This window comes from Aplidium turbinatum, chromosome 3, assembly GCF_918807975.1.
Source record: "Aplidium turbinatum chromosome 3, kaAplTurb1.1, whole genome shotgun sequence".
Lineage (NCBI taxonomy): Eukaryota > Metazoa > Chordata > Ascidiacea > Aplousobranchia > Polyclinidae > Aplidium > Aplidium turbinatum.
In genome coordinates this window covers 46,123,920-46,136,978 of record NC_137474.1, presented here as the reverse complement: position 1 = coordinate 46,136,978, position 13,059 = coordinate 46,123,920, and the positions used below count along the sequence as shown (strand labels likewise).

At 39.5% G+C, this 13,059-nt stretch overlaps 1 protein-coding gene across 1 annotated transcript; it reads right to left on the bottom strand.

Moving 5' to 3' along the window:
* Nucleotides 1-86: 86 nt before the first annotated feature.
* Nucleotides 87-8,392, bottom strand: LOC145766383 (DNA-directed RNA polymerase III subunit RPC4-like). The gene is made up of 11 exons (XM_082578081.1): nt 8,253-8,392; nt 7,294-7,415; nt 6,996-7,045; nt 5,834-5,945; nt 5,473-5,600; nt 4,789-4,858; nt 4,134-4,227; nt 3,677-3,731; nt 3,400-3,535; nt 2,723-2,860; nt 87-1,610 (listed from the first exon to the last, which is right to left on the bottom strand). The coding sequence occupies exons 1-11, from the start codon at nt 8,287-8,289 to the stop codon at nt 1,479-1,481; spliced, it is 1,074 nt and encodes a 357-aa protein (XP_082434207.1). The 5' UTR covers nt 8,290-8,392; the 3' UTR covers nt 87-1,478.
* Between the last annotated feature and the right edge of the window lie 4,667 nt (nt 8,393-13,059).

Below are 13,059 nucleotides of genomic sequence, written 5' to 3'. Positions count from 1 at the left end.
TGTTCTGCTGCCTCTGAAGGAACTTCAATTAAAACCCCCAAAAAAACTTGGCAGTCTATTCCAAGTGAAAAGTTAACAGTGTGCAGAAAAGCTACTCTTCTTTACAACAATGGTTCGATTTCTTGCTAGGTTTAGTGTTTACCCAAGGAGCAAGCCAGTCCTTTTTTTACATTGCTTCAACGTTTGCAGACGTTGAATCAATGTACAGTAAAATAGAATTGGTTTGCTAGGTGGGTACGGTATTGAGTTTGCTTTGATGCTCAAAGACAGAGACCAGCAATTGACTTCACATGATAGTCGGCTGCATTGTTGAGTAAGGTTCAGTTTCTTCGTTTGGTCAACAGACAAAAGAATATCGGCTTCTTTAAATATTTGTTAATTCATAATCATCATCATTATGACGATGAGCTGCTGTACTATCGCGTTATTATCACCATATGTCCGCCCCGATAGCTCAGTTGGTTAGCGCGTGATTTCGTGAACGAAGAAGTTTCAAGATCAAGCGGCGCTGGTTTGACTCTCTGGGTGTGCGCTTGAGCAACGCATTCTCAGAACTGCTCTCCATTCAACGGCGCCTGATGGATGCAATAATTCCCCGCCAACAACCTTGGATGTACGTATGCGCCATGGTGAAGCTGAAGAAGGCTCTGATTATATGAGTGAATTCTTGATCTTGAAACGCCTTGGACATTGCTGCATTTATTGGTTTCCCTTGTTCTGTGTATTTTAATCAAAGTTTTTGTGCTCTGTGCCTATTTTCTCAATAACACCAGTTGCAAAGAGTTCGCAGCACATGCATTCCCGTTGAGTTGTAAAAGGGCCCAATTTGGAGAGATTTCCTTGCCCATATTTTCTCTGGATAATTATTACCAGTGAAATTTTCAGGCACAATACTTCTCGTCAGTACAAGTTCCACCAGAAACATAAACGACCAAAATATTTAAAACGAATTTACCTCAAAAACAACTTCGTGGCAATCGGGCCCTTCTTGAATTCACGTATTCGACGTCATGTGTTTACGTAACAAGTGAGCGACGACGCTGGAAGCTATAACTACTTTTCTGCCGAGCAAAAATTAAAATATTGACTGCGAGTTGAATAGATGATAACTGGGGGGTTGGGAGGGGAATGCCACATCATGGAATACAAGAAAAACAAAGCTGATTGCTGTCGCTTCATTTCAAAACTAATTCTACACAGCTTCTTCCTCCAGCCAGTCTGCAACTTGTTGTTGGTCCAACTGGGAGTTAATGTCTTCAGTGAAGCTTCGTTATCGCTCTTCAGGACAAGTCATCGATTGTTGACCGAGAAGCAGAGCAATGAGTTCGCACAGCACTTTAAACATCGCTCTAGCGAAGTAAGTTCGGGTCGGCTCGAAGCGCACCGCGAACATACACCACCCGATAACGCCTGACACATCACTGCTTCAGTGGCGTTAAAGCCGCTAAACAATCGCAATCACGTCACATCAGACGCCATTACGCGGTCTTGACGAGCGATCCCACATCCGGGATACAAACAAGCTTGTGGTCGATGTTGCCCAAAATAGTCACGTGACCTTTCGATGACTCCGGACTGCCCTCTGGTGGTAATCGGATAGAAGCGAATTCCTGAAAAATTAATTCGTTGATTAGTGTGAACAAGCAATCATGCTTGGAATTTTTTTACAGTTTGGCTTCAAAGAAGTGTTTCATGTCTGTCGTGTTCGGGTTCAAACTCGGTTGTTGCACGTTTAGACACAGATTAAAGGGAAGCTGAAACAATGAAAAACAACTAAATCAACATGACTCGGGAACTGTGTTCTGAAAGCTAGTGCAATTCGCTATCACCACAGCGAATTCGCAGCATCAGGCTAAAACACCGTCGTTAGTATCCACATTGTGAAGTAAGCAACAATCATGCTGCTAAAAGCGATACTCAATCTATTAAATCAAACTAAGTTCAACCTCAATATAAACGAAACAACTGCAAATGAAGCGATGCGCATATTACATACAAGCTCATCCTTGTTGGGCCAACCATCACTTCTATCCTGCGTTTAGGAAAAACATTGCGATGGTTTGTGAATTGACCTGAAACCAAGATGCTCGGCCCACGGTTGGAACAAAGTAAATATAATGTTAACTGATGTCAAGGTTCGACTCTCGGGGGTGTGCGCTTGAGCAACGCATTTCAAGGACTGCTCTTCATTCAGTGGCAACTAGTGTATAAAATAATTCACAGAAACACCACTTCAACAATCAAAAACTTCACTCTGCCAATCTCGGTGACCGGGCCGCAACTTTCCAAAAGGTATCATTACAAAATCCCCTTTGAACCTTGTTTGGTAATTACAGAAGAAAAAAGAGCAATAGCAGTGGTGTGAATCAAACCCCGTCAATGAAATCACTATCATCGCCCTAACCCTCTGCGCCAAGTCAACCGATGGCAAACCGATGACTTAATTTAGCTACGATTTACGTTTTTCCTTTGTTGCTCAAAGGGGATTTTTTAATGGTACCTTTTGGAAAGTTGCGACCGGGCCTGCGTCTGTGCTGCAAAGTATCTATTGTATAAGCATGCGAAACCGCCAGGATTAAGGTCTCAAAGAAGCTTTCTTAGTCCGAGGATAAGGATTTCGACTGATGTGGACCCCTGCTAACGGAGAGAACGCCAGATCTCATCATCAACTAAAGAAGAAACAAACAGATGAGCAAAGTCAACCGACGAAAACGAAACTTACCTCAGCGAATGATGAAGGAGTTCCCATCTGCAAGTTGAAGTAGACACCGCCCAACACCAACCGACACCTGCCCGACTTCATGATCTGTAGCTTTCCGATCCTTCCTTCCGACAGCTGGTCTAGCGTGCATCGCGTAGTCTGTTCATGTTATAGACGGGTTAAAACGCAACAGATGTACAGCGCTAGTGAGATGAGCTACATCGCAGTGCAATAGATTGATGGAGGATACGTTGGAGGTAAAACAGCGAGATGCAAACCCATGAGGTGTACTCGCCGCGTCTCTTCTGTCTGGAGTGAAGTCGCTCCTGTGTGCTTACGAGTCCTACATCGCAACGAGCGTGGGTACTGAAGGCGATGTGTCGAGTCAGAGGGAGATTGATGTGTCTGGAGTTGGTCGATTATAAACCAAGGAGTCGGTACATTTCTCGCCCAACTCCACAGCACTGCTGGAGACAAGTGATGTAGAACCCAGGGCTGACAGAACAATTTCTTTAAGAAACTAATATACAGGTTGCTCTATCAAACATTAAATTGTTGTGAGTGAAACAAACAATCCACAATGGAAGGAAAAGTTTTCAAAGAAGTGTGAGAACTTCCTGTTCTGCATACGTCACAATAACAAACTGCACAGGAAAGAGGTTGACATAAACGCGTTAACATAAGGTTACTTCAATCACCTGGGTATCTTTCAAGGTCTCCTTCGGGGTCGTACCGGGTTCCTGCTTTATCTTGGGGCTGTCCGGTTCGGAAGGGGGAATTCCCGGAAGTGTGTCTGGTATCTGCAGCATAATCATCTTTCCCTCAACCTGGCGGCTAAAAATACAATGGAGATGCACACTTGAAGACAAGACGTCACTAAGTGAAGACATTCGGCCAGCAACAATACTGGCACCCTGAGATGAACCGATGCAAACGCGATAGAAGGTTACGTCATGGGAGAAAAGTCGTCCTCACCTGAACACGTGTGACGTCATAGACGGATTGCACAGCTTCGACGATTCAGTGGCGTCTGCAAAGTGGAAGGTAATTGAAAGACGTATTGAAACAAGACTTGTGCGCTTTGACAGGAAAATCAGTCAGAGCTCTGCCCTCACAAAGCCCTCTCAGCGTGAACAGGATCCACCATAGCGTGAAACATAGAGACGTACTCCGAGTGAGGCGGCTCAGGTAAATTTGGAGTTGTAAAAATTCAGATGCAAAAATTCTATTTTTTTTTTAATAACTTAGTATGTAACGTTAGTATGACTTTCACTTCCAGTCAATGACAAACAGTTGATTAGAGTCAATCGTTTGGCATTATTTTGATTTGTATGAACTGGCAATGTTAAAAAGGTAGCAAACATGTGATGATCACAATAGCACTTTTTTTGTTTTACGCCCACTGCGACAACATACGAACTCTAAAACGCACTTTCCTGCTTGGCTGCTTTGAGGGAGGGTGGTTTTGAGAATAAGGGGAGTGTGACTGGCTTCAAGTTCTCATCGTTTTGAAGGTCGGCGATCAGCTGAAGTAAAAGTTATTCATGAAATAAACGTGAAAGATGTCTGAGACAACCAACAAGATTACTACAAACCAGATTGTAGCATTCCATACTTTCATGTCTGGTAAATCATCTAGTTAGTTTAGCAGCGCAGAATGTCTTCATGAAGCTTGGAAGCCCACATCTTATGATTTGGAAAAATTACTTTTCACAATGTGGTTTAGAAAACGTCATGCTAGCCTGCACTGTAAAGGTAAAGGTGAGTCCCATACTTGAATCCAAGCATTGGGGGATGAGAAGATAAGGTTCTCATTATACTAAGCCATCGGCACTAACGAGAGTAGGGTGGCCAGTTCCTTTCTCTCGGCCGCCTTTACTTCAGCAATTACGCCCACCCAATTTATTACACCCTGGGTAGAGGTGAGCGGTGTTTGTCAACAACCAGCATAAGCCGGGAGTCGAACCAGGATTGCGTGATTGGAAAGCGAGCGCCTTACCCGCTGCGCCATCCCACCACCTGTACAGGCCTCAATTCAATGAACAATTGTTCAAGTCAAATGTTTTCCGATTGAAATGATCACTCACACTGGTGTTTCCTTCTTCCAGCTTTCTCATTGCAACTTCCGACTCCTCCTGCTCCATAGCGAGATCAACACTGCAGGAGGAAAGATGTTAAAATAAACCACACAAAGCAAACGCTGCTGAAATGAAACCGCTTGACGTGGAATCGAACTTGCGACCATTTCACTCGGGAGTGGAACCACCACGTGCACAGTTGCGCATAGATGATTACTACTCACGATAATAAATTAAGAACCGATATCCTGCTAGTGTTACAAGTTCAAAGCGTGACTTACATTAACAATGGGTAGAGCAAAATAGTGAATAATTTTACAAAGCAGTTTTAGTAAAACCGAAACAATTTAATGGCATCCAACTGATATATACTTAGCAGCTACTGGCAGCACTCACATTAGAAAACCGCATCGGATCGGTGTGAACAATCCTTCCTACTGTTTATATTTAGTGTATTTGCATTTTATGTCTTCTCGAATTTGTAGAAGACAAAAAAATATCTCTCTAACTTAAAACAATAAAAGTGCTCAATGCCAAGCAAAGCTCTCTCTAACTTTCTATTAAACTGGTGCTAATGTTGTTCTTTCTCCCCCACCAGACGTGGCTTGCACTGAGTTAATATAGCACTTGCCTACACGATTTTCACCCGAACCGCTAGTGGACAACAGTGGAGAAAGTACTATATTAACTCACCGTTCTTTCTTTATTGTAGGTCTTTGAATTTGTTTTGAGGATTCTGATTGGGTGGAATGGGACTCCCTACCGCGACTACTGGACTCTCCACTGGGCCCAACCTCAAATATACCATGGGACTGAATCGTCTAAAAAAAGAAGATTACAATTGGAAAATCATCGCCTAAAGAACAAGAAAACACTACATTGACCCAAACTACAATTGAGAGCTTTGAAAGAATTTAAACTTTTTTATTCACATCACAAGACTTCAACAACAGAAGCAATAAGGCATTCGTGGAGGCGAAGTAGTATATAGTTGAAAAAAAAGCATAATTACAACCCTTTAAAAATAAATGGAATAGCCTGATCACTCGGTCACCTCTGTTTTGAAGAAGGACCCACCCCTGCCACGCCCACGTGGTCGTCCATCACGTGACCTGTCACGTTTCCCTCTACTTGACTTGAGAGATGGTTTTGCTTCCTCCTTGATTCTGCGCAACAACAATCAGTTGGTTGTGATTGGCACAGGTCCATATTATGACGGATCCAAAAGAGCAGCACGTGTGATAACCTTCACCGAATCATTTGGGCGAGCGATTTATAGAAGTGTGGGATGCCCAACCCAACTACCAGACATGCAAAGGATGCGTTAAAAGTACAGTGTTGTCAGACGTTTTTCAAACCCTTCGGAGGAATTAAAGAGTTGATTGGTGGTACAAAACTTGAAAAATACGGGTAGAAAGTTGCACATAGCTCGAAGCTGCAGGTATACTTAACCACATTTTAAGCTTATTTTATTCTGAAGAGAGTCAGACAAAAACCTGCAGCTTCGAGCTATTTGCAATCTTCTACTTGCAATTTTTGGAGGAATTGCTATTTTACAATTTGCGTTAACTCAAAATTTACTTTAAAATTATTCAATTTTATTTTACCCTCTTAGAAGTCATGATGTTTGCAAATTTAACCTCTCCTAAGCATAAAACTTATTACTTGAAAAATATACAGGCCTCGACAAATAAAACATGAAATTGTATATTTCTAGATGTATTTTCAGCTTTTATTTGTCTTTAAATGATTAGTAATATATTTTCTAAACCTGAAAGTTCCATTCAATGTAAGTTTTGTAGGTGAGTTCACAATCCAATTGCTACGCAACATAATTAAGAATTGCTTTAAATCACTTTTGGTCAACTTTAAACTTCCGGTTAATTTTAAACACGCAAGCTTTGGACGACCACTACCACACTTTAAAATAGTCATCATTTTATTAAATATGGCAGTGCCTTACCCTTCACTTGTCAGGTAGGTAGCCTAGTTGGTGATTCCATACGTCTATAAATCCTGAATCAGGTAAAGACCCTGAGATGAACTAAGTTGTTGTCTAATTGAAGACAAAACTGCAATCACCCACTGTCCCACAATTTATTTGGCACAACCGTACTAAAACTACCACATTGTTGAGCAAATACATTGACTCATACAACCTACGGTTCTACTTTACTTCAAGGCGGCAATACTTAAATATCTCGAATATTACTCACTCAACTTTATTCCTGTCTTTGCGAACGGGAATGTTTGGAGCAAAAGTTTTCTGAAAAAATTTGTTGCCGTAAAATAATATTGTACTTCATGCTAAACTTACTGTGTGATAAGCAGCCTCAGTTGATTGCATGACGTTATTAAGATTTAAGAAAAAAATTGAAAAAAATCTTCCATCAAAAGTAAATTGTGAAACATCACTTTCAAAAGTAAAATACCATTGGAATAAACATTATTATATATAATATACAAGCCGCAATGAAACGTTCATAGAGCAAAATGTACAAATACAATCAAAACCTTTTTAATGCCTCCTAGTGTGAGATCTCGAGGTCCACGAAGGGAAGGAAGTCGATTTGGGGATTGCTCGCTCTTCACCTTGGCTCGGTTGAGTGAGGATGAGGTTGGGCGAGCAAAAACGTCTGAAACATTATCATAAAAATCCAACAGTGACTTAGCTTATTCTAGGACTAGGTCAAGATAGCTCACTTTATACAAACACAGTGGCGGTAGAAAGAGAAAAATTCTTCCTGATTGTGTACTACGGTACACTGAATGTTAGTTAGTATTATACTAGGCTGTTTTCAACTGTCTTAGTGTGATTAGCATTTTTTAAATTTGTAACATTTTTCTTTGGGAACCAAGCTATGGCATTAGAAAACAGGGGTCAGCAAACATATTTCTTCACCAATTAGAATGGTACACTGGAGTGTAGAATCATGAACTGTCCAAGTGGATGAGGGACAACAATGTTTAGAAAAACTGTGTTATTTACATTATGGTATTAGTTAGTTTGCTGCACTTTCACTGAATATTTCTTGAAAGAGTTTGAAAAACAAGTAGAATGCTGAAACAGGCCGTGAACTGGTCCTACAACTGTAATGCAGTAAAATTTTTGCACAAGTTGTTCATATTTTAAACAAAGCCCTTTAACTGGTTTGAAAAATCTGTGGCATTCTGACAGGAAAAACTATATAATATTATATACATTATACAAGTGGTTTAGGACTAGACATATAATAATTGAATAAACCACATGGAATCATGCACCAACTAAGTCAATCAATTAATTGTTTATTTATCAAAAGAACAAAACACAAAAGTGACATAAAACAATAATACATACATACAATGTTTAGGTTTTGTTATCAATAGGGAGACAATGAAATGATCATACGGTCCACTAGTCAATTGCTACCCTAGATAGAATAACTTAAGTTATATATGAAACTATTCAAAGTAATTTAACAAACACCAACCTTTTTGCTTTGAAGTTGAGTTGGTATTTTTACTCATGTTGTTCTGACTAAATGTTTCACGCTGTTAAGTCAACACTTGTATATTATACAACCCAAAGCAATGCAACAGTAAAACTGTGTCTAACTCCAGTTGAGCCAACCTGGAAATTGGAAATGAGTAGAGATAGCAATATTGCTGCTAGCACAAAGTAGATGTTCAATTTTTTTATTTTAGTCTTCAAATAATTTAACAACGTTTATCTAATCTTTCAATAAGCAAACCATAAATCTTCTAATTATGCTAAAAATATTCAACTTCAATGATGAGTTTAATTGGGCTAGTTTCCAAACGATTGGAGAACAATTTTAATTGCCGTACAGCATTTTAAGTTTTATTTTCCATTCACAATAAATATCTGAAATGCTACAACCAATTAAACTATTCTATACGGTAGTTTACATGAGTGGCACAGCGGTAGATAGCATCAACAGTTTATAAGATTAAGTTCATTGCTTTTTATAGATTCATCTATTTCAGTGTATAGTTTAGTACATTGACGTGCCAATAGACTGTGTGCCGCAGATTTGTTTATTTGGAAAAGAAAAAAAAATCATTATCAATATCAAGGTTTATAAAATGATCTTGCACTACAAGTGGTAGATTGGGAACTTTATGCATAATTCTGGCAATTTACATTCACCCCCTTTTTTTAATTTTTTTCTCTTGATTGTTTCCTAACCCTAACCCCTTTTAAAATGTTTGCGGAAACTGCGATCAGCGACTTCGGAACTGCGGAAAATCTGAAACTGCGATTAGCGACTTCAGCTTTGTTCTATTTTTTTCTCTCGATCTTTTCAGTTTGTTCGTTTGTTTGCCGATCAGCGACTTCGGCTATTTTTAATTTTTTCTTGTCGATCTTTTCCTAACCCTAACCCCTTTAAAATGTTTGTTGAAACTGCGATCAGGACTTCGGAAAACTCTTAGGATCATTACCGGAAATTTTAAAATGTTTGCGAAAAAACGGAAACTCCGATCAGCGATTTCGGCTTTGTTCTATTTTTTTTTCTCTCGATCTTTTCAGTTTGTTTGTTTGCGAAAACTGTGATCAACGACTTCGGCTTTGTGCTATTTTTTCTCTCGATCTTTTCAGGGGGAAAATTTTAAAATTTGCGGAAACTGCGATCAGCAACTTAGGCTTTTATCCCCGGCTTTTATTAATTTTTTCTCTCGATCTTTTCAGGGTACGAACTGAGGGTACCAACTGTTCAGGGTACGAACTAGGTTGCACCCAGTAGTGGCACCATTGTGTGTGACTGCGTGATTTGATTGCATTTGCATTGCGATTTGCGAATTCCGAAGTGCGGCATGTATTCAGAGTTGCGAGAACGTAAAAAATCTTCCATTCAAAAACAGGTTTCAATCCAGTTCAAAACGAACTAAATAATTGATAAAATGATGACTAAATGATTGATTAATTAAGTCTTTATCCTCGGACTGGGAAAGCTTCTTGAAGAGCTTAATCTTGGCAGTTTCGCATACTTGTAGAGGCTTTGAAATTTGAATCACTGACGCAGGCTCGGTCACCGAGATTGACAGAGTGAAGTTTCCGATTGTTGAGGTCTTGTTGCTGGGGAATTATTCCATCCATTAGATGCCGCTGAATGGAGAACAATCTTTAACATGAGTTGCGCAAGCGCACACCCCGAGAGTCGAACCAGCGCCGCTTGATCTTAAAGCTTCTTCGGTTTGCAACAAGAAAAAAAGAGGAGCCAAAACACCATGGATATTTAAAGAAGGGGATGCGAAGGCTCACAGCGATTACCATATTTTTACGACACTTATTTTTCGTTGTAGCGCGTGAAACATGCGATTCTTTTCACAATTGCAGAAAGTTTTGTTGTGCAGCTGGTACAGTCAGCTACAGAAGACAGTTAGTAAATGGTAGTTACATAGAGCATATTTGAAGAATAGTCTACTTGTTTGGAAAGACTATTGAAAAGTTACCGGTAAGCTGTTTTTCTTAACAACGCCTTTGAAGTATAGGTAAGATGTAAAGCAAATAAACGGGTAGTTGAATTAACAAGTAACCATGAGCATTCAGCAGTGAGTATCCAGGCCTGATGCGAATAGCGCAATGCAGGTTATCATATTTATGCAGATGATGTACCGTAGCCTATGTTGTTTTGCAGCCAGCTAGTATTAAGGGCCTGCAAAGAATTATTGATGTGTGCCAGCAGTATGCTATGTTGCATGACATTATATTTAATTGTAATAAAACTTTAAGTTATTTTGGCAGCCGATTGTAGCATCGAATAGACAGCGATAGACACGTGTTTCGCCCATGAGGCTGGGCTCATCAGTATCGCACCGTCTGCGCACACGGTGCGATACTGATGAGCCCAGCCTCATGGGCGAAACACGTGTCTATCGCTGTCTATTCGATGCTACAATCGGCTGCCAAAATAACTTAAACGTTTAATTGGAGGTCTCAATGGCTGGCGTGGAAGCTACACCGTTCTGGTTAGCGAAGCGTCAATGCAGCTCGCTGTGCTAGTGAGTAATCAGCCTTGTGCTGATAGCCGGGAAGAACGCCTTTCTTCACTGTAATAAAACTGTTGGAGTTATGTTCAAAACCAAGTTCTTAAAACTTGATTTCCAACCGTTTGTTGATCTGGGTGATGAATGTATTCGTTTTGAAACGACAGTAAAGTACGTGGGCATTGTGATTAACAACATGCTGTCTGATGATGAAGACATGAAAAGACAGCTCCGGTCACTTTACTGCCCTGGCAATATCCTGAGAGCAAGATACTCCAGGTGTTCTACCACTGTCAAAAACATACTATTTCGATCCTACTGTATGCCAATGTATAGCCTAGCCTATGGTTCTCAGCTGTGGTGTAAATATTTTTCGTACAGTAGGCTATCAATCGTCTACGTGTAGCGTAGCCTATAATAACAGCTATAGAATTATATTTCATCTTCCGAGACGTATAAGCTTAGTATAAGCTCTGTGATGGTAACTAACAAAATTACGACGTTTCATGCTCTCCTTCGTAAAAGTATATATCAATTTACTGATCGCTGCTTTAACACATCGAATAGGGCCTATGTGGATTCAGCATTTGATGAATTCCGAGTGTAATTATCAATCAATCTGCTTTCTTTCAGCATCGTGCTCTCCAGCCTGAAACTTGTGGTATTTGTGTAGTAGGCCTACCGACAGCTGCTACTCGTTCTCTGTGTGGTGTTGTATCTCGTTTTCTTTGTGTGTCTGAAACAAAATCCAAATAAATAAATAACAATAGTTATTAAACTACTACCGGTGCCTATTGTCATTTTACGGCAAACAGAGATTATTTAAGATAAACAAAAGCCCTTTTATTGTCAGACGTATTAAAAGCCTTTGTATTCCTTCTTTAGATATCCCAGAAAAACACCTAGGTAATTTATGCACACTTAAAATGAACAAAGCGCTTCCAAAATAGGGTTTATTTATATGATCATTTAGTTCTGGCACATTTAACTATCTTTTGTAAAAAAACAAACTTGTGTTTGCTTTTAACGTTACCTCCTGATGTTTTTCAAAGTTACCTCCTTTCAGAGCTACTAGGTTACCTCCTGATGTTAAAGATGATACCTAGCTTTTATTACCAACGTTTCGTCAGTCAGCACAACTCACTTTATCAAGGGGAGCTGAAACAGGTAAACACAACCTGTTCAATAACCATGGCACAACACAAAAACATACTGACGAAATGAATGAAGGAGCAAGAATCAGAGTTAAAAACGCAACAATATAATCGCTCAGTTTAACTGATAACGCAGTGATGCCTAAAACCAGCAGGCTACTTTCCAAAAGCGTAAATTTATCTAAGCCTATCTCTAAGGCCAACGTCAAAAAAAAGTGGTAAATTGGACTCAAGAAATTTTTTTAAAAACTAAAAAAATGTCGTCCTTGTCGTTTCTATTGTCGTGTTCTAGTAGGCAGTAGTTCTCAACTTGGGGTCCGCGGACCCCAAGGGGTACGCGAAGCGATTTCAGGGAGTCCGTGAAAGTTTGCAGCATGGTTGATAAACAAAATTTAAAAATTAGTTGGTTGTACTTTATTTGTGTATTAGCGTGCTTTTCTAAGTATAGTTCCCAACGAACTTGTGCGGTGTCCTTTGAAAGTTCAAAGGTTTGGTTTCTTGACTAAAAAAATATATAAATGAATTAATTTTTTAATAAGGCTGTGTTCAACTTGATTCTTTTGAGACAGCAGTCTATTGATCAATGCTTATAATTTAGAAGTACAAACGTTAGTCAACCGTCCATCACTGCTCACAGTTTTGCAATGACAAAGATTATAACGAATTGATTAGAAATGAAAAAAGGGAGATATTGTTTGTAACGGTCGCAAAATTTTATTGATTTTTAATAAAATTTATAGAAAAACATCAAATCAACATATGGATTACTCATTTTTGATATTCTGTGCCAACATATAGCTTATAACATAATTTCGTCAATGCCATCAATCGTCATAAGTGCGTCGCGAGTTCAGCAAATTCTTCTTCCAAGTGTGTCGCTTAGAAACTTATGAAACATTTGATTCCATTATAGGAGAAGTGATATACTGAAATTTTAGATAAATTTTTTTTAAAGGTCCGAGACCACTTCGAAGGTACCAAAAGGGTTCACCAAAACAAAAATGTTGAGAACCACTGTTCTAATGTTTATCTTTCCAACTACTTCTACTGCAATCGCGTGCCTTTACTAAGTCGAGCGCTTTACCTTCTGACATAACGGGACGAACTGTAGTCCACAATTGGAGAACTTATGTTA